Source organism: Dermacentor variabilis, chromosome 2 (genome assembly GCF_050947875.1).
Source record: "Dermacentor variabilis isolate Ectoservices chromosome 2, ASM5094787v1, whole genome shotgun sequence".
Taxonomy (NCBI): Eukaryota; Metazoa; Arthropoda; class Arachnida; order Ixodida; family Ixodidae; genus Dermacentor; species Dermacentor variabilis.
Genome location: NC_134569.1, coordinates 182196748 through 182219352, shown reverse-complemented (window position 1 = coordinate 182219352; position 22605 = coordinate 182196748). Strand labels below are relative to the sequence as shown.

Here is a 22605-nt window from a genome sequence, read left to right as displayed (position 1 = left end):
TTCCTACGTAGAAAATTGTATAATGATATACGTATTTCTGCACGTATGTTAAAGATGTATGCTATGTATGTAAATGTATGCTATTGATTGTATGTACTTACGTTATATTGTACGCTATGCTAGCTCACCGTTGAGATGTACGGAAACAATGCTATGCCTTTACTTTTATCATCCAAGACCTCTTCACTGTACCTGAATCAACGCTAAATAAAAAAAAATTACTTTAATCCGCTCAGCACAATCGGAGATATTGGTAATGAAACAGCCTTTGATCCCCTTCGCGGTGCTCCCACTCCTCCTCCGATGCCTTCGACTGCAAAGGCTACGGCGGAGCCGGTCGTACCTACGACGCTCCAGCTATTCTGAATGTCACCTTGGCGCACCCCGTCAAATTTCGTTTTGGATGTTCGCGTAGATGCCACAACTTCCGATTTTGGAGCCTAAGACGCGCCGAACTCGGAGCCTACCTCTCAACTTACGATTGAGTTCACGGCGTCTGATCCCCTTGCTGTGCCACCGTGTATAGGCAGATGCGCGTGGCTCTGTTTCCTCGCACCGAGTGGAAAGTACCACATTTCCTTTCGCGCTTGCCTCTGCGGCAATCACAATATTTCCGAGAGTCTTTATGCTCGCCGGTATACCTCGACAGCGCGCTCATAGGCTAAGCGATGAGTGCCGCAATGCGGAATCGCGTTGAAAGGATTCCCAACGCAACGAACTTCGACTACGATGGCGACGCAACTCGACGATGCGCAACTCGGGAAACGACTTTACAATTGCTAGACAAATCTTGCATACGACGACATATACAAGGCGCCGGCAGCTTCGAAACGGTTGAGGAGAATGCCTCACTTGAAAAGAACGTGTTTAAGGAAAAATCGTTTTGCAACCGCACGCGATCGCGGAATTTGGCTAAGATGTTCACAGCAGCGCACGCTATTCGCAAACAGTTTTTCTTCACTAAGGCAGAGGGGTGGTTCAGGGCCCATTTAACCCCTTTGAAGACGAAGCCTTAGCGCAGAGGCTCCTACCTAAATTTATGGTAAAAGAGAAACTGTTTTTCTCGGCAACTACCACGCCAACATTGATAAGGCTTGCTGCATTTCAAATAAATCTTATTGAAAGGAATTGTTCATTTAGGCCGGCGATTGAAAATCGCTAATTTTCGGAGGATGAAAATATCAAGTTTGCAACTCAGTGACTCACCAATAAAAAGAGATGCCCCAATTTTCTTATTTGTACCTAATAGTACGTCTAAAAGCGGATCAAATTGATGTATTATACATGGCTTTAAAATGCGCCACTTATATATGAGTAAAACGTTTGCAAAGCGCTTGTAAGCATTGTAACAAATTCGCCTAAGCTATATAAAAAATATAAATAAATAAATAAGATATACATCCATATATCTGATTCCTTCGCTCTAGATGCTCTAACGTATTTAATTTACAGAACTGCGATATCTAGTTTTTTTATAGAGTTAGACTTGTACATTTCATGCTCCTGACTTTTTTTAGCTTAGTAATTTGTGGCAATATTTGTAAAATAATGCAGGGCTTGCATCAAAATGCTGCTTCTTTTGGTCACTAGAACTTAAATTTCCCTCTTAGATGCAATAAATATCTTTCAAATTGGTGTAGATATTATCTCATGCAAGCATTTCTGCTTTTTACATGTATTTGAATAGGATGGAGGCATCGGAGTTTACCCCTTTAAAGCTTCCTCTTCAGTTCTTGCTGCTGCAGCTAGTACTGTCGAGTGCTAACTCTACGTAATTTCTTCTCTTTATCAGTGTATCAGAATTCTTTAAAGTCAATGTAACATCAAAAATTATATGCACAGATGACACGAGCGTCCCCTCAATGGCGGTAAAATTTTGATTATTCTGATTTTTTTATTTATTTTATTTATTGATACTGCAATCCCACTTTGGAGATTTTGGCAGGAGGGTACAAATGTTGAAAACATCACAAAATAGGCAACCAACATGAAGAAGAAGAACTTTATTTATTCATTCTCGAAAATAATATCACAGTAACAAGATATACAGAAGGAGGTCCCAAAGCTTAAGGCTGCAGGGGGACCTGCTGTTCTAATTCAAAACAGGTTAGGTTACAGCAAATGCAGCAAAGTTTTAAAGTTGTCTACAAATAACTACAGATGACAGCAAAGGAACCGAAACATTATATGATAGTACACAGAATTGCGTTTCGAACAAATAAAAGTGACAAAATAATTCAGGTTAATGCAAATACAGCAAAGAGGTAGAATTGTTAACATGTATTAATGCAATAAAACAAGTAAGCTGAAAACATGGCATAACGCTGTACAGAATTACATCATGTACTGAATTAAAAACAAAACAAATCATGGGAAGTGAAATGTAGCCTAGAGGCAGTGTTCTAACAATAACTGACACAAGGAAACAAATAGACAGATATGATGAAATGTTTCGAAATGGTGAAATGTGACGAAATGTGAAATGTTAGAGATATAATGGTTTACACATAATGAAGCAAACAGAACATGTTAAATTACATTACAGCATTCACAAGTTAAGAGGAAGCTTTAGCTCGAGTGCTCCTATCTAAATACATGTAAAAGGAGAATTCGTTTTTCTCGGCAACCACTGCACCAAATTTGACTAGTTTTGTTGCACTTAAAAGACAAACCTAAAATCTAGTGACTGTTGGTTTCGAATTTTTGAGTTAGGTCGTCAATTTTTTATTAAAAATTGGCAAAAATCGAACATTTTCAAAAAACGAAACTATCAAGTTTAAAACTCTGTAACTCAACCACTAAAAATGGTAATACGATTCTGTGAATTGCATCTAATAGTACATCTAAAGCGGACAAAATTGATATGTTACACTAGAATATAAAAAAAATTTAATCATACGAAAATACAACTTTTGCAAAACCGTTGTAACCAACGTAACAAATTCACGTAAGATGTAAAATGACATATTGAATTTGTCCGCTTTGAATGATCTAATAGATGCCGTTTACAGAACCGCGATATAAGTTCTTGATGCAGAGCTATGAATTTGTAAACTTCGTGCTTCTATTTTTTTCAAACGGTCAAATATTTGAAAATCGTTTTAAGAAAATTCAAGCCCTAAATCGAAATTCGGCTTCCAACAGTCACTAGAATTTAACTTTCTCTTTCAAATGCAACAAATTTCATCGAAATCGTTCCAGGGGTTATCTCATAAAAACGTTTTTGCGTTTTACATGTATTTGAATAGGCCGCGTCGGAGTTGGGCCCGAGCTAAAGCTTCCTCTTAAGTAAATATGAGAATAAATGCTTTTTAAAACTGCCTATACCAGGAGACAGCTTTATGTCCGTTGGAATACAGTTCCAGTAAGACTGCTGTGAACGAAGAAGAGAATTTGCCAAAATTAGTTCTGATTTTAGGTAATAAGTTGTTCGCTAATGCAAATCGAATATTATTATGATTAGCAAGTTGTTCAGTGGTAAAGATTATTTGGGGAATGTTTGAGTGAAGGGAATTATTGACAAGGATTGCCATGTTTAATTGAAATAGTTAACGAATTGTGAGAATGCGATGCTCTTGCAAAAGAGCAGATGCACTACATCGGGGTGACTGGAAATTAATAATGCGGATGGCCTGGTGCTGGTCGTATTGTAAAGGAACAAGATGAGAGCTATATGTGTTGCCCCAAGTCGCAATGCAGTAGGTGAAGTGACTCTGAATGAATGCATTATAAAAAGAAAGCAAGTTTGGCAGTCTAAAGTATGGACATGCTTTTATAAGAATCCGGATACCATATCCAAATTTTTGCTTTAGATGTGAAACATGGGTAGTGTACTTTACGTTGGAATAAAGGACAACCCCAAAGAAACGATAATGACTAGAAGGTTTGACGGGATAACTATCGATAGCTATGGTCGGAATATTTATTACTTTCTTTTGAGTACATAAGAGTAAATAAACTAATATAAACTAAAATAGAAGGTATACGGTAAATACTAAGTTACACTATGTAAACAAGGTAAGTGAAGGCTGTTGAACTTGGGTGTTAGTAAGCTGGTTCCATTCAGTTAGTGTCCGCTGAAAGAGTAATTAAAGGAGTTGTTACGTGTGCGAAACGGAGCAATTGTTAATATGTGTCGTTGTCTAGTGGCATACCCGGATGAAAATCTTATTACGTCTGAAGTGTCTAATTTATAAAGCCCCTTCACAATTTGATACATAAATTTTAGCCTAGCTGACCGGTTTTTTGGGGTTACTTGTGGCAAGTTGGCTCTGGTTAAAAGGGCAGAAGCAGAAGAACATCCAAAGCTGTTCTATATAAATCGCACACCCCTTTTTTGTACGCTTTCAATCTTGTTAATATCGGTCCGAGTGAAGGGGTCCCAGATTATGGCTGCATAATCTAATGATGGGAGAATAAGCGCTTGATATGCGGTCATGCGGACATCAGGAGTAGTAAATATTAAAGCTCTTCGTAAAAAGAACAACTTACAGTTTGCATTTCTTACGACATAATGTGTTTAGTCCAGTCTAAGTTATTTGTTATCCAAAGGCCCAGATATTTGCAATGAGATACTTCGTGAAGAACACTGCTGTTGATAGAATAGATTAAAGTTAATGGACTTTTTTGTGAGTAACTCTCATGAACGCTCTTTTTTCATACTTAATTCACGTTTGCCACATATCACACCGCTGAACAATGTTGTTGAGTGTAACATTTAAAATAATTTGGTCAGCTGTACTGTTCACTTCCGTATAAATCGCGCAGTCATCGGCATATAATCGTATTTTGACAGGGATGTTGCAGACAATATCATTAATAAACAAAATAAAAAGAAGGGGTCCAAGTACTGACCCCTGGGGAACTCATGAGTACACACCAACCACTTCAGAAGTTTCTCCAATAAAGACAACATACTGTTTTCAATTGTTAATGTATGCGGCAATCGAGTTTAAAAGTTGGTGGTTATTTAACATTTTCCCTAATTTGTGCAATAACTTCTTATGAGAGACATTATCAAACGCTTTCTAAAGTCTATAAAAATTACATCGGTTTGTTTTCCGTTATTATTTGAAAGTGCAAAGTCATGTATAGTTTCTGCTAGCTGGGTACACGTAGAATAACCTTGTCGAAATCCATGTTGATACTTTGTTAAAATATTATGTTTGCCATGGAACTGCGTTATGTGGTTATGTATAATATGTTCTAAAAGTTTACATGCCGTACAGGTTAAGGAAATCGGACGACAGTTCTTTATACAGTCTTTCCTCCCATTCTTATGGATAGGTTTTACTCTGGCGATTCCCCAGTCATCCGGAACTTGCCCCTCAGATAGGGATATATAGAAACGAACACACAAGTATTATGAGACCCATTCTGCGTATCTCTTAAAAAATGTGTTTGGTATGTCATCTGGCCCTGGGGACTTGTTTACATCGAATTTTAAGAGCATACTCAAAATTCCAGCTTCACTAATTAGGACATCTGGAATGGGTGGGAAATTTGCATCAACGTGTGGTAATACATCATTATCAACAGTGAAAATGCTCTTAAATTGCTCACTGAAGGCATTTGAGATTTTTTTGCGTCATCTACTTGTACACCTTCGATATCAAAGACATCACAATCGCTAGAAGTAGGGCGTATGTGCCGCCAGAATTTCTCGGGGGACGTGCGTATAAAATTTGGTACGGACTCTCCGATATACCTTTGTTTGTCAGTTCTTACTAGTGTTTTAGCTGTAATGCAATATCCGCTATTTTCTGCGCAGTACAGGAAGAATTTGTAGATTTTTTGTTTTTTTTTTGTTAGTCTCTTGAGTTGCCTTTGTAACCGCAATGAGTCCCGAGATATCCAGGCGTTTTTGCGCTTCGACTTCTTTACAATCCGGGGAACATATCTATCGATGCATTCTTTTACAATTATTTTGAATTAATGCCAAATATTGTTCGTATCTCCAGAATAGGATGAGAAAATATCGAATTTAAAGGAAAGCATGTCAATAATAGAGACATAATCTGCTCGACTATTACGTTTGATTGCTGCACTAGTCAATTCTAGCAATACTGCAGAATGGTCCGAGATACCGGGTATTACCTCACAGGAAAGTTCGGCTGTAATTAGATCACTTACAAAAAACAAGTCAAGTATGGACTTTGCGTTACCCTGAATCCTGGTGTAACTTTGAACTACTTGCAGTAAGTCGAACGCAAAGGCCATATCTATCATTATTTCACAGTGATTACCATTTCGGTTTCGGGCTGTGAATGTTGACCAATCCGCCTCCGACAGATTGAAATCGCCTGATAGGATTGTTTTGTCCCGAAGTCTGACTTGTGTATATAGATCATTTCTTAGGTTTTCGAGGATGCCAACAACAGAACCAGTAGGCCTGTAAATAGCGCCTATAACGTACCTGGTGTTACCACAATACACTTTGCAAAAGATATCCTAGCTCGACACCAGGTACATCAGGCATTTTTTTCTTTGCCTAAGGATTTGTTAAAAACAATAGCCACCCCGCTACCCTTACTCTCGCGTTTTTTTTCTATGTACGCTGTAGTCAGCGGGCACGAATCCACTGTCATAAACGGATACATTTAACCATATTTCACTGAGGATGGCTATATCAATGCTATGGGTCAACAACAATGCCTCTAGCTCAGTAACCTTGTTATCGACACTCCTGCAGTCTACATTAAGAACTTTCAGTGACAGTACATCATGCTTTGGCCGTCAATTAGCCTTTTTGTTTAACTTATAGTGTGAACCGGTAGTTTCGTTCCACACGAACATGACGTCATCCGCGCTTAGTTTATCAAAAATAAAGTTTCACTTCGGGTCCGTTTTTCTTTTCGTTAGCTGATGTGCCCCACAATTTTTTTCCTTATTTCTCTTATCCTGTAGGAAAATTCTTCCGAAATCGACACCATACTTCCCTTAGATTTATTGCAGTTCTTTAATACAGCTGTCGTCTCTCGGTAGTCCAGAAACATTAGAATAACAGGACGGCATTTATTTTCGGCCTTCTGCCCGATTCAATCACATCTTTCGATTCCCATGACTGTAACCTGTAGTGTGTCTTTGAAAATTTCATATTTTATTTTTTTTTAATACGCCATCTGCACTTTCGCCACGTGGCTCTTCTATGATATAACCAGGTTGTTTCGGCGGCTCCTATTCTCTAGCTCATCTACCTTGCTCATCAGGGATGCAATCTCTTTGTTTAACCGTGTAACTGTTGCTTCTATTTCTTGAACTTTGGCGGTTAGCGCCGTGACGTTTTCTAGTTCAAACAACTTTGTCTATGCGCTCCGTTAGCGAACAAATTTTCTTTTCCATCGCATGTTGAGTTGTCTGTATTTTTTCAATGCAGGAATGTGTTTTGGCTTGGCCCTCTAAGATTTTAGCTGACATTTCGCTATCACGGGGATTAGGGTTCGCCTCAATATCTCCCATATCCAGCTTTTCTGGACACGTACGAACTAGCGCCCCAAGCGACCCCGGCACGAAGCTAGCGCGTTTTCAATGGAATGAGCGGATCTTTCGCGAATAACAAAAGTTGCAGGTCGATTTTTGAAAAAAAGGCAAGTGACAGACATGTTCTGGAAGACAATCCACACGAGCCAAATGCAGTGATCACACTGTGCCAACGAAGAATTCTGTTCCCAGAGCGATTAAAGATTTTGCAATGGAAGCCGTGGCCGAGTCGTTTCATCGCTCGCGCCTTTCCTTTCGCGTCATGCTGGCAGTGGTTTCGATGCGGCCGTGTTTTTTTTAACGCCACGTAGGACTGAGTTCGACAGCGTTCCACCAGATGGCCGAAATACGAAACTCATGATTTGGCTTCAGTTTTTTTTTTTTTCAGGAGGGCTCTTGAAATATTATATTTTCTATTTTTGCTTCCTAAAACGTAGGAATGGGTTGCTTATTTGTTAATTCATTGCTTTCATTATATTATATTCCTCGGAGAACATAACAACAAGCATGCGCATGTCTTTGTGTTACGTTAAAGAAAACATATATGCTATCGTGCCTTGTAGCATGGACATACTCAGGAATTCTGGACATTGCACCTTCACCACCCTGTGGAACCTTACAGCAATGCACATGCGTAACTGAATGGGCAAAATTTTAAACAATTTTATTTTTATATAATAGCCGAGTATCAACAAGTTTCAACTGTATGCGCCAATAGGGTAGTCTTTTTAACAACAATGTATTTATGGCTCTTAGTCGGAACATTGGTCGTGCGTTAAGGCAGTGTTTTGGTCGGGGATGGGTGGTTATGTCACACCAAAGGAGCAAATGGTCTTGCACCCTCTCCGCAGAGGGCACATAGATTTGAAGAAGCGCAATATTTAAACCGTAAAGCGATTCGTTACAGCTGTAGTTTTGAACGGTAATTGCTTACCGAGTGCCATTCAGCCTGTTCGCATGCACATGTTTTGCGAGGCAGCAGGGGAGGAGAGGCAGTGTATATCCGTGTACACGCCTTGAGCATACGTGCGTGTGTACTTGCATTTGCTTGTGCACGCGTGTTTGTGCCTCCGTATTTGAATCTGCGTGCACACGAGTGCGTGTATGCCTGTGAGAGCATAGACGCGTTTGTGTGTGCATGCAGTTCCGTGTGCCTGCGTACGTACCTTGTTGCGCGTGTGTGCACGTGTGGACGCGTATAAATGTGAATGCCGGCGAATATATATATATATATGTGTGTGTGTGTGTGTGTGTGTGTGTGTGTGCGTGCGTGTGTGTGTGTGTGTGTGTGTGTGTGTGTGTGTGTGTGTGTGTGTGTGTGTGTGTGTGTGTGTTTGTGTGTGTGTGTGTGTGTGCGCTTGCAAGCATGCGTGCGTGTGTGCGTTTGTGTGCGTGTGTGTGCGAGCGTGCGTGCGTGTCTGTGCATGCAAGCGTGCGTGCGTGTGCGTGTATGTGTGTGTATGTGTGCGAGCGTGCGTGCGAGCACGAGCGTGTGTCTGTGCGTGTATGTGTGTGTGTGCGAGCATTCGTGCGCGTATGTGTGTGTGCGAGCATTCGTGCGCGTATGTGTGTGTGTGTGTGTGTGTGTGTGTGTGTGTGTGTGTGTGTGTGTGTGTGTGTGTGTGTGTGTGTGTGTGTGTGTGTGTGTGTGTGTGTGTGTGTGTGTGTGTGTAAGAAAGAGAGAGCGAGCACTTCCCCGCTTACGCCTACTCTCCGGGACAAATGTGATACAGAGTCCACACTGCTGCGTACTCCAGGGTAGCGTACCGTACTGCTGCCGAGAAGTAGCGGCGCCTGCCTAACGAAGCTCGACCGACATTACTTATTGGGTAGCGTGGCGTTGTCGGCGGGCTGCAGGCATCCGGTAGATCATGGCGACCAAGCAGGGGCGAGACGATTTGCTAGTGCGAAACTTGCACTGTTTATTCAAAGGTAGTTGAAAGAAAATAAGAAAAGCATGAAGTAAAGTCTCAAGTAAGAAGTATCTCAAAGTACATTTCGGAGCCCCTTAAATAGCTCTCTACAAGTGTGGGCGGGATCTTGCTTCCATCGATGACACGTGACAGGCACGGAGAGAGGGCCCCTCCTCCTGCAATACCAAGCACGGGCAGGAGAGGTCGATACTCTCATCGACGAATCCGGGGAGAAGGTCGGGTGAATGACCCCTCCGGTGCTCATGAATGAATCCCGGTGCTCAGCGGAAATGTACATCGACAGCATGTCAACTAGCGTGTAATTGATACTTCATTAAGGTCGTTGCGTGTTTGTGTTGTGTCTAGCAGGAGCGAGTAGTGTAAGAGATGACACCGGAGAGAAGGCGGTGAGCGAAGTCCGCGAAATGTACTTGAGGATAGCCATATTGAACGTCGACGCCGTGTTGAAGAAAGCCTGCGACTTCAGCTGCTCAGATCGCCATAAAGGCTTGAGTGGTGGCACACCGTTTGGCGTATTTGGTAACCACAGCGATAGACACACACTTTGCGGAAATAAACAGAGGAAAGGGGCCCAGTGAGTTGGACGGCCTTTTCGAGCTCTGGCGTAGTTTGAAAAATGAATGTGGCGAAGTATGACGCACAAAATAGTATATGTCAACCCAAATAATCAGCGTGGTCATATTTGCGCGACACGTCATGGTGACCTGCCACCAGGACATCATGGAGTTGCAGCGATGAGAGTTTTCATTGGGTGCTTGAAAATAAAAACGAGCACGTCAGAGACGACCGAGGGACCTTTCTATGGTACAAGAGCACATCGCCCCCCCCCCCCCCCCGAAAGAAAACACGAAAATAAGCTTGCGAATAGAGCATCATAAGATGGAGTGCTACGGCGCTTGTTGATCTTGTTCAGGACGACGTAAGCGTTTCGTTCAGAGTTTATTTCTGAGAAAATGAGTTGAAGTTACGTTTATGTGCATCGCAATGGCGGGCGTAATCAGGCAAACATTGACAGCATTTCATTAGAGGGTGCCTGACTACTCTGTGGAAATTGCTTACGAAAGTGACAATAAGCAATACAGAAAGCTTCGCTTACATCCATTCGCACATACATGGGATCCACATAAATTTTAGACTATCAGTTTATATGCTTAAGAATGGCACTCATTAGTGCAATATTTGCATAGCAAGCTAACGGACGACGACACAGAGACAGTTTGCTCAATTCTTGTGTCGTGACTTTTGCGTCAAGGTGCAAAACCATCATATCCATGTATATATCTTAATACTTAAGCATATTTCGATTTGCAGCTGCGGCGGTAGCCCATGTGTGGATAGCAAAGTCACTAGCGAAATAACTGGGGGCAACTTAATGAAATCGATAGGTCAAAATCAAAAGCCGTCCACGACAGCGTCTCTTGTAGACGCTGTGCGATGTTCGGACGTCAACCATGTGTGCCGACTGAAGAAATGCTGCCGCGGAGTGCTTCTGACGTTTAACCTAGCTTGCTTACTCCGTAGGATCAAAAAGACAAAAATAAAAAGGAAAAGAACAAAAAGAAAAGAACCGTATCAAAAGCCCAGAATCAATCATCGCTCGTCGCGACTAAATATAAGTCATTTCCAGGCGACGAGCTGCTACGCTTTATCAAGAACACTGATAACGCCGGCGGGACAAGCGCTGTGGCGGAGTTCAGCGCGCAGGGATAGCTTTGAAATATTTTATTTTTGTTTTGTTGACGTCACCACGCGCCACCACGGAAAGTTTGAAAAGTTTAAGGTCACTACACCACGTGGTGGCACTCACGCGAACTAAATCCTCGTATCCAAAAAAGTTGGACACGGTAAACGAGCAAATCAACCGGCAGTGAATAAATACGTGTTAGCACAGGTTCTACACCCAGTGGGTAGGGCAGCAGCATCAAATAACGATTATCGCTTATGTAACAATATCCAGATAGGTAACTATTCACCTGTATCATGAAGCAGAAAGAATTTCTGGGCGTGCTGCCCTTGTCGCTGCCGCAGTGCCCACTGAAGATCCAGGTTTCTGGCGATGCTTTTGTAGCCTTCGGAGGGGTCACGTGATGAGTCGTTGCTCCTGTGAATCGTCACGCAGTCTCTGTCTGTGACTCTATGAATGGTGCACTTTCGGAGACCCGACAGCTGTCGATCATTGATGCAGGGTGCCTCACGATAAACCAATCGACACGTGCGGCGTCTTGCGTTCCGTTGTGGACAGTCAGATGATTCCCAAGTAGAACAGCCGTGACCTGTATCATGAAGCAGAAATAATTTCTAGGCACGTTGCCCTTGTCGCTGCCGCAGTGCCCACTGCGGCAGCGACAAGGGTGTAGCCTCTGCTACACTCAGCTCAAGGTCGTGTAGCCGACACGACCTTGAGGGTGTAGCAGAGGGTGTAGCAAGGGTGTAGCCTCTGCTACACTCAAGGTCGTGTAGCCGACACGACCTTGAGTGTAGCCTCCTCCTTATTCGTTACATCAGCCGACACACGGTCGAATCATTATTTTTTACGTGTGTTTTGCGTTATATTCCGCGTAGTGCGTGCTTTATTGACCGAGTCTAGTGATTTGATGTTCCAAGCCACACCACAGGACTGGTGTAGCGGTATTCCTTCGCTAAATTAGGGTCAGCAATCCTACCGCTCTTACAGTGGATGCGTTCATGATTTCATCTCTTGCCTATCGAATCCAAAGCCGACGGCAAATCCGTCCATCCCACATTTACATTTCGAATAACAAGCTCCGCTTAATTAACAGCACGTGAATCCCAAGTGTCGCGCGCGAATAACTTCAGCGAAGTGAGAGAGCCGCCGACATGCCTGTTTGTTTTTCCTTTTCCAGGCACGGTGACCAGCATCGTGCTGTTCCTGTTCGACAACAGCGTGGTCCTGGCACTCAAGGAGAAGTCGCGCTTCCACCGCGTCTTGGGCAAGCTGGAACTTCCGCTGCGCGTAGTGCCAAATTTCGCCGTGAACCGCGGAGTGGGCAACGTCAACAAGCGGCTCTTGGGACAGCTGGTGTGCTGCAACTTGCCCATTGACCTGCTTGTCATGCTCTGCAACCACGAGTCGAGACAGTTCGGCACCACGCGCTTCACGCCCAACGAGACCGAGTACTGGGACCGCATGGTCGAAGGCTGCCCCGGTTGGCTTTTTTTTTTTTTTTTCACTGGAACGGGGGGGGGGGGGGAGCGATCGGTGGTTTGTTTGGAGCTGGGTCGCCAAGTCGTATCTCACGTCTACCTGCGTTAGCGGCACGCTTCTAGAGACCAAATATATGCACTTTGAATAACGCTTCTATGACCTTGCGCTCAAAGAGGGGCTTTTGGGATCATAAAGGAGTTCCTTAACAACGAATGTTAACATAGCGCCCCCGCTCTACTTATGAAAGCACTATGCTTCGGTGACTTTTCACAGTGGCTCCTACACCGATGAGTTGCTTGAAAGTTGCTTGAACTGGAGGAGGCTGAGAGCTACTTGGTTAAAAAAATGATTTGCTCAAGGATCACCATGGACATTGAAGCCCGGTGGCTACTTCGCTGGTCGGCGCTGCGACCTACTTCCACGTAGATCGCAGAGAAGAGATGGAGGCGGGGTCGTTACGTATACATAGGTACAAGACTTCTGTTTCGAAAGATCATGCAGTGAGTCTTCAAAAATTAGAGAATGTGTAGCCGCGCCATCTCTCACTATCCCCACTCGAAAATAAACCATAGACGTCTGGTACGAGCCAGCTCGCTGAATGATAAGGCAGGATTTTATGCGCGCACTTTTGTGCAACCCATTTTTATTCATATTCAGAAGGGAGGTCAACGACTAAACAAAACAAACGATCAATGTCAAATTTCTTGTTAAATTGGGCGAGAATGCAGCAGAAATTCATCAAGTATTGCAAAAGGCCTATCGAACGCATGACCTTAAAGGGAAAGAACTGTGTTCAAGTGGGTCCAACGTATTCGGGAAGGTCATGAACACCTTCAGGACGATGCAAAATCAGGACACCTGTACACGTTGTGCAAAGATGAAAAAATAGATCGTGTGAGTTCCGTTGTGCTGAGTGACCACCGAATTACTGTTAGAATGATATCAGAAGCACGTGATTTGTGAAGTTATCTGTTCAATGAATTATGACTAGAAGCTTGGAAACTACAATTTTCTGGCCTAAAATGATTACGAAACTGCTTACTCCCTAGGAAAAGTTGCGGAAAAAATAATGTTGCATTGATTGGAAAACCTGAGACGACAGTGATGAATTCTTCGCAAAAGGGTTATCAAAACTTGAATTCACGAATACAGCGTCGAGCAGAAGTCGCAGAGCAAGGTGTTGAAAAATAAAGATGCGCCAAGGCCAAAAAAAAGTGCAGAAAACAGAGCAAAATTGTCCATTTGATCACGTTTTTTTTAACTTCCATGAAATTGTACATTACGAATTTGTACCGTAAGGTCCAACGGTCAATGCAGCTTTATCCTTGGGGGTTTTGAAGTCTCTGAGAGATCATGTGCATCCCGTCCGACTAAATTTGTCCAAGGGTGACTCCTGATTCTGCATCACGGTAATGCCCCTGCGCATTCTCCGTTGATAGTGCGTGATTTTTTGGCCCGCAGTTCCATCGCTGCGCTGTAACATCCTCCCTACTCGTCAGATGAAGCCCCCTGCGACTGTTTCTTTTTTTTTTTGCGTTCTCCAAATAGGGGCAAACTGGGACTTCAGCGACAGCATTTCGGAAATGCGATACGACACTTCAAAGAGAAACGCCATCCTTGCTGAAGTGCTTAATGCTCTACCAAGGGTGCTACTAGCAATGGACGAAAAAGTGACCACACTGATGTATCCGATATTTTCGTGACAAAAATTCTAAAACGTAGTACATAACCTTTTGGGACTGACCTCGTAATTGTACTATATATAGAGAGAGGTTTTAATGAAAGGTAAAATATAAAGCACCGAGAGACAATATGCTAGGCTGTAGTACAGGTATAAAATCTCATTAGCTCAGGTTTTATACCTTATTAGCACCCAAACCATTTGTGCATGTGTCCGCTTAGAATACGGGGTATGTAATGAACACGTATCTCGACAAACAGCGCGCAGAAAACAGCTACTAAATATCATAACACCCGAAAACATTCGTCGAGGTGCTTCTTGTGAAGGAAAAGTGCTTGTTCGACTTTTGATAACCGAGATTGAATAGCGCCCGGACCATCTGTACATGTACATGTACATCTGGTACATGTATTTTTTTTTTCAAAGTTCTTAGAAAGTTTTCCTCCGTAGGTTAATCTCAGTAGCTGATCAGTACTCCAGCGGCTGTCACTCTTTTATTATTCTTTTTGACGTCTATATTTATCGAGGCATGCCTCTTATTTCGTTAGCCGGTGCTTAAATTTCCCACTTTGCTTCGGAGCATGACCACTCGTAGCGTGTGACTGTTGTCATACACGCAACTTTCTCGAACCAGCCATGCAACATATAATAGAATACCCGAAAGCAGACACAGACACATTTATTCTCTCTTCATTCTTGATATTCCACCTTCTCACCGAGCGCATCCAAACAAATTTATCCGACACCACGCTGTCCTAGAACTATCATCAGTCGCTTGAAAAGACATCAGAATTTCTTATTCACGCTATTTTCACGCTCGAAAAGTTACGTGATCTTTTTGATAATGTAAGTAAAGCGGCTCTGGATACTTTATTTAACACATTGTCACTTCCTTTAGTGCAGTGCACGTGGTTATTCTTACAACACTAGGCGAACGAAAGTCTACGAGTCGTGCACCTCAACATAGTTGATACTTGCATGAACGCACCGAAATCATAAGGCTCGAAAGAACAAAGGTCAGGCACATTCAGGAAACCCGTCGGAATCCATGTGAAACAAAGTTATAGTGGAAACACGAGGAAGGCGGGAGATGGAAATTCAAGACGACGAGCAAAACGAGAACAAGGAGAAAGCAGGAGCCAATGTTTCGTTAAGTGTACTTGGAGAAGACAAGTCTACTTGTCGGAACGTTGGCTGCTGATTTCACCTTGTTCTCGTTTTGCTCAATGTTATAGCGTAGAAGTTAAATTAATGCTGCACAACTCGATGCGCCGCGTACAACTTCATCCTGTGCAAAGTGTAATCTCAAGCAAAGTTTGCATTTACGCAGCGCACAGGTCACAATTTCAATCACATGCAATATTTGTTTATGCGCTACACTATTCGCTAACTGTGCCGAAATGCAGATACCAAAATCCGGCATGTGTATAGTGTGAGACGTCGACGAAGTGATGTCACAGAGGACGAAGACGATGTATGATGCTTGTCGAGGGAAGAACAGTGAGAACTGCGCATAAAGGCAGAGGTAGCATTTTGGTGCATTGCACACTCATTCTGGAGTGTTGGCCAATAACGGGCAGATACACAGTGGTGCATACCCTATTTCCCAATAATTGAGTAGCCGAAACACAGGGAAATTGGAAAAGACTAACAAGCTGATCAATATTATGCGCTATTCCATTGAGATGTCTGTGTCCCTTAGAGACACCCATGATAAGCCAATATCACGTGCACGAGTTTATATCGTGAAATATTCTTTTGGTGCTACTTTGTCGGTCAAAATTTCATGCTATGTACCCATCGCCCCCCCCCCCCCGCCCTTACCACCTCTCGCCTTCGACTAAACACCAATGGGCGGCACGGGAAATACGCACGAAGAGGCAAAGGAACATTCGCGTTAATAGTACAGGGTCATTGATTTCTGGTGGATTTTTGATCGCACTGATAAAAAAATGTAGAATGGTGACTCTCCGTCGTTATGGTTCTTTGAGTACCATCTACATAAATGTTTGTGCAAGGGAGTCTATCGTCAGATGCATAGTACGCATGTGCAATAAGCACTTGTGCGGTGGCCCTAGTATTCCTAAGTAACCGAATTGCGTGTCACGTGTTCTCCATGAAATTTTCTAGCCGTGCAACGCCTTGCACATCGGCCAGACTGGCTGATGTGTCAACGAACGCCCACGCGAGGACAGCCCGCCTCCCTGAAAAAAATATGTGGCGCACTGCCCATCGACGCTGTGGTACAACGTTGTTTAAAATGTCACTGTGCTGACACGCAATAGTAAAAGCAGGGAGCAGGTTATAATCCAGGATTCTTGCATGTCGTCAGGTGCATATGGAACGTCTCTTAGCACTCTTTCTATTAAGCAGAGTGTCAATTACTATATATATATATATATATATATATATATATATATATATATATATATATATATATATATAGTGTAAATAAATTTCGAGCGAACAGGACGGCAAAGGCGAGTTCGTCTTAGCATCGACGGGTTACTTGCTTTCTCCTTCAATTTTCTTCCTCCCATGTTCCTTACTTTTTGTGGACCTGCATCATGTGTATGTACGGTGCCATCCACTGCTGTGTAGAACGCGTGAGCAGCCGGCTTTGACCTGCAGGGCGACACCTGGTGGCTGTTGCTGGGTCCCACATAGTGTGCTTAGGCATATGCGTAGCCTAATAGACATGCAGAATTCCTTTTGATGAGGGGCGACGAGAAAAAGCGCCTTTGTTTACCCCAGTCTGCCCTCAGTCTGAGGGCGCTTGCGACATGTCGAATTCCATAGAATGAAGCGTACTGGCTGATAACGCGCACTGGTCCTTTCGCAACAAATCATGCGTGCTCACGTACTGCGACACAGCAAAGGCGCTTACAAACATCACCTCTGGTTAAATGTTGAATAGGCTGCGCGTGCTTCTGGGCACGCTGTCTCAGACCCAGCGATCGCCGCTAGGTGTCGTCCCGCAGAACAAAGCCGACTGTTCGCGCGCTCTACACAGCAGCGGGCGGCACTGTACATGAAATAGTTGTCACTTTCAGCATCACAGTATGTGATGTGTATTCCATACGTGATCGGCTTTGCTATCTCAGCGCCTTGTTAAACTCTGCTACTCGACTTCGCTTCTTTTATACACGCCTATACATGTGAAAAGTGATTTGGCTACTTCTTCGACAATTACTGGCAAGAGCAAAAATGGAATAAAGTAAATGAGAGGGAAGTACGGGGCACCCCTGAAGCAGTTGTCAGCAGTGCCTTTCAGGGAGGAAACCTTGGCGTGTCCATCGCGTTCCAGGTTCGTGCCAAATCTACGACCTGCTCAAGACGGGCCAAGAGTGCGTGGTGAGCGCGACGCAGACGGACGAGGAGCGACGCGAGTTCCGCATCGACCTGCTCATCATGTTCATCACGGGCTTCGGCCTTCTTCTCGCGTGCGTCTTCCTGGACGCCAAGCTCCAGTCGCGCACGAAGTCCAGCGAACTCCTGTCGCGCGAGGAACTGCGCGCCAAGAAGCTGCAGATGAAGCACGTCGACCCCACCATACTGGAGGAGCGCGAGCGGGTCGAAGCCCTGGTCGACGCCATGACGCACGGCGAGGAAGAAGGCCTGCTCGGACTGCTCGTGCACAAGCTCGGGAAGACGTACAGGTACGCCGAGGGAAGCAGTTCTTCTCTCTTCGCGAGGAGACCATACGGGCGCAGTAAATACAGGCGCACATTTCCGCGCTGAATGGCATTTCTGTTTCACTTGGTATAACGGCTTCAGCCACATGAGCTTAGCTGTCTGGGTTCTTTTTGGACAGGTCGGGAGGTAACACTGTATGGGTTATGACGATGCTTGGTTCTATGCTGCGGATCGCACGTCCTTGCCCCGAAGTTGCCCGTAGTTCGCTTCTGGACATCTTATTCCGGTAGCTGTTCGCTTTAGTGCTGGTGACAAATATTATAAACACTCTTGTTCATCCTTACTGTTCGGAGTACAATAGTGCTCGTCACCTCTAAGCATGAAGATATGTGCCTTGGTAAAAGTTGCGTTTTGAGTGCAGCAAGGCGCCTAGGCCACTTCACTTCTGAAAATTAAGTGTGCGTGAGTGGGCTGCTTCAACAACGTGAAACCAGAAATAAGCACGAAATGAATGCTTAAAATATCTTAACCAAAGTTCAGCACTGCTAAAAATAGAATACGATGCAAAGGCAGCGTTACCGTATGAAAATTACCTGTCTTCTGCACGGAGCCGGCGCGCACATAGTGAACCATGCTTAGAAAGCGGCCGTAAGAGTCACTACATTGTGCCTGATAAAGTAGAGGAATGAAGCGATTTCCACAGCGACTGCGGATGTGCGCTCTTGACTCGTGTGTATGGGTTTAAAGTAGTTGTCGGCATCAGTGTTAGCAATTTTTAATAAGCGCAGCTTTGTATGATAATGATTTTTATTGATATTTCTGAAGTAGAGCAGCGACAAACAGTTACCTACCCTGCTTGAGATAATCAAGTTTTACTACATCTATCTCGGTCGAGAACTCTGTCTATGCCGCAAGGAAGTGGTTTTTTTTTGAAAATGCCGTCTTTATAATGTGTCATTCAGCGATATTTTTATGTATTTTTTTATGTCTACCTGTTTTTGTATTCGAAGGCTGGGTTTCGTAGTTTGCCAAGCCGTTTACATCCTTAGTTATTCGTGTGTCGACGCTCCCATGGAGTTTCGAATGCCTTCGGTAACATGCTCCTATGTTGAAACCACACAATGAGCGCGATATGTGCGCAATACGTATCGTCTCCATGATGCAAGTGATATACCACAGTGCAAGCGGCAAGTAAGGCAGGAGACCCGCCTTCGTGATCCATTCATAGAATCAGAGAACAGCCGTAGTCTCCCTAGATTCATTCAATTTTCTGCTTGGGAATTGGCACACGTCACAGTGTAGTCGCTGAGCCCTGCTGGCCTACTCTGTTGGTACACAGACAAAAGAGTGATAGGTCTTCTACAGCTGTTTGCTATGGTTTTCCACTAGACACCGTTATAACGGGCTGCGCATTCTTTGCGCTGTTCTTTATTCATATTCATCACTGAGATCGCTTTTCGGTTGCTACGTTGGGACGCGAGACAAAAAAAAAGAAAGGCAAATAGCTGCTTCAGTGAAGCGGATTTCATTGGCCCTTCCGCTCACCGGCTCAGTCATTCACTCACTCATTGGCTGTTATGAGTATAATCGCTTACTTACACTGCACACCTTGCAGATGAGGCAGTTAGGCTTAGACCATGCGAAAACCGTAGATCAGTGTTTTGATAGTGTAACCGGGCTGGTTCGTGTTCTACAACTGCAGAGAGGTGTCGGTGATCGGCCAGCTGAGCTTCACGGTGCAGCCGGGCGAGATATTCGGCGTGCTCGGCTTGCAGCAGTCTGGCCGTAGCACGGTGCTAGCCATCCTGGCCGGTGACCGGGAGCTTGGTCGCGGGAACGCCTACATCGAGGGCTGGGGAATCCGGCGCAACCCCAAGCAGGTTACTGTTTTTTTTTTTTGCTTTTGTTAAACGTCCCCTTTATTTGGTCATTGCTTCTCTCTACGCTAATCAACTTACGCAACGCCATGCCAGTTGCCCCGCCCCACTGTCACGCTGGTCAACCGAGCGGTAAAGACGGATTGTGTGGGCATTCTGTTCTTTTCAGTATATATTTCTTTCGCCTCTGTGCAGCCGCTATTGCCGGGATCAGCCACACGTGCAATGAAGTATATAGGACAAGAAATAAATTGAAGAAAATAATTTACCAAGTGATGTTCCATAGTTGGCAAACTAGGATCAATGTATCCAAGGGTAAACTCGATGGCCGTCTCCTTAAACTACATAAATGGCCATTCATGTGTTTGGGCTTTTCTTACGGGGACAGCATTAACATATGCTACTGTCTAGGCCAAGTCGTCATCAAAATTGGTAAATCCCGGCCATGGCGGCCGCATTTAGATGGAGGCGAAATGCAAAAACGCCCGTGTAACTAGATTTAAGTGCCCGTTAAAGAACCTCAGGTGCTCAAAATTATTCCAGAGTCCCCCACATCGGCATGCCTCATAATCAAATCGTGGTTTTGGCAGGCAAAACGTCATACTTTACTTTCTTAAATCAGAATTGGTGTGTACTTTGTTAAGTGTTCGTTTCCTGATGTGTGTAATTATATCTGTTCGTACGTAAATAAAGAAATCATGTCTTTCACTGAAAACTGGCTTTTGTAAGAGACGTACGTTTTACATAATGCCTATAGACGTTCCACTTAAATAACTTGGCATCTGACAAGGATACCCATTCCATCGCATTTGCATGCACATCTGCATTTGCAAGCACGGGTTGATGGCGACCAGTAATAAATCGGATTAGACTATAATGTCCTTAACAATGCGCATAATATACAATCTGCTCGCTAAAACTGTCCGGATATTCTTCTGCCGGCAGCTTCGTGACTGTCCACAATCCATAATTGAAGCATATTTATTTCGGCAGTAACTTCTTTGGTGGCGACGCCACCCGTTTTATTCTTGAAGTCAGGAAGTTTCTGTCATTGCACAGTACGTTACGAAGCGTTGTTTCTTATAAACGGAGCATTAGAAGCAAACAAGTAGTTTCTTCACATGCACATGCAGGGCTCTTACGAGAGCGCGAATAATCACTGTAAGCGTGTAAAGTATATCAACTTCAGTTACATAGCTTGCTCCACTACGCATGTTATCATCTTATGTGTCTACTATGCCCATGGGGCTGAAAAACTTTCCGTATATTTTGTCAAATTTCATGTTTCTTTGGTTGCAGCCGACGCTTTGAAATATTCCAAAATTATTCGAAATATATTCGCATTTACGAATAGTAACCATTCGATTCGACTACCGCATCAGATAAGACACTATTCGATTCGTCATTCGAAAGTTTCGAACACTCTCACACCCCTAGATGTGAACAGCGTTTTGTATGTATTGTGATAAGGGCTATTCCTTTTACGAAAACTATTCGAAAGTTATTCGATGTTCGATTCGTTTCGGGCACTATTCGATCCGTATCCCATTCGGACTCAAAGAATCACTATTCCCACACCCATAAATTGGGTACGTTAAGCAATAGATCCTCGTCGGGACAAAATCTAGCATGCTTAGTTTTCACGAAATTATAGTATTCATTTGAACAGAGTTATTCATTTGAACAGAGAAAGAGTAAAATTGGGCAAGAAAGAACAGGTCAACTTAGAGGCAGTAAGGGTAAAAGCAGACAAATTTAGGCTGGTACTTGCAAACAAATATGCAGCCTTAGAACAGAGAGATGATGATGATGACATAGAGGTAATGAATAAAACCGTGACGAGGCTGCCTTGAGAGGCAGCAATTGAAGTGGGAGGCAAGGCACCAAGGCAACCAGTAGGCAAGCTATCCCAAGTAACAAAGGACCTAATAAAGAAACGACAAAAAACGAAAGTGTCCAACTCAAGAGATCAGATAGAATTCGCAAAACTCTCAAAATTGATCAAGGCGAAAATAAGTGATATCCGAAACTATAACGTGAGAAATACTGATGAATGAAGCCGTAAAAAAATGAAAGCCTGAAATCAGTGAGAAGGAAACTTCGCATAGGACAAACCAAGATGTATGCACTGAAAGATAAGCAGGGCAATATCATCAGCAATCTCCAAGGTATAATGCTTGTAAAAGCAGCGGAAGAATTCTATACTGACCTATATAGTACGCAGAACACTCAGGAGTACTCTATTCGAAACAATAATGAACAGTATACAGAAACTTCTACTATAGCTATATATGAGGTCAGAAGGGCCTTGCAAGGCATGCAACAGGGAAAAGCGGCAGGAGAGGATGGAATAACAGTCGATTTAATCAAAGATAGAGGAGACATAATGCTAGGAAAACTGGCGGCTCTCTACTATACGAAGTGTCTATCAACTGCAAGGGTCCCAGAAAACTGGAAGAATGCAAACATTATACTAATCCACAAAAATGGAGACGTTTCGGAGTAGTGCAGTGAGTGGCGGAATGGACACTCATCATCATCATCATCGTCTGAAAAACTGAAAACTGAAAGAACTGAAAAATTATAGGCCCATTAGCTTATACCCAGTATTATATAAAATATTTACCAAAATAATCTCCAATAGAATAAGAGAACACTGGGAAACCTGCGAGCGTCATCTGAGCTACTATAAATTACCAAGTAGATGCAAGCTTCGAATCACAAGTAGCTCGGCTGAAGCTCGTAGGTTTCGCTTTAACGCTTTTGAGCAGCATCGCTGATAGCCTTGCAGCAGGTCTTAAATGCGAGCATTCGGCAGCCGCTCAATCTGCA

The 22605-nt window shown here is 43.5% G+C and overlaps 1 protein-coding gene across 2 annotated transcripts in view; it reads left to right on the top strand.

Annotated features, from left to right (window-relative positions):
- Nucleotides 1–22605, top strand: part of LOC142572989 (phospholipid-transporting ATPase ABCA3-like) — a 124898-nt gene that overhangs the window by 69064 nt on the left and 33229 nt on the right. For both annotated transcript variants that reach the window (XM_075682475.1, XM_075682474.1), the window contains exons 18-20: nt 12278–12580; nt 17568–17919; nt 19599–19776. In XM_075682475.1, coding sequence (XP_075538590.1) covers nt 12278–12580; nt 17568–17919; nt 19599–19776 — 833 coding nt within the window. The remainder of the gene's footprint in view (nt 1–12277; nt 12581–17567; nt 17920–19598; nt 19777–22605) is intronic.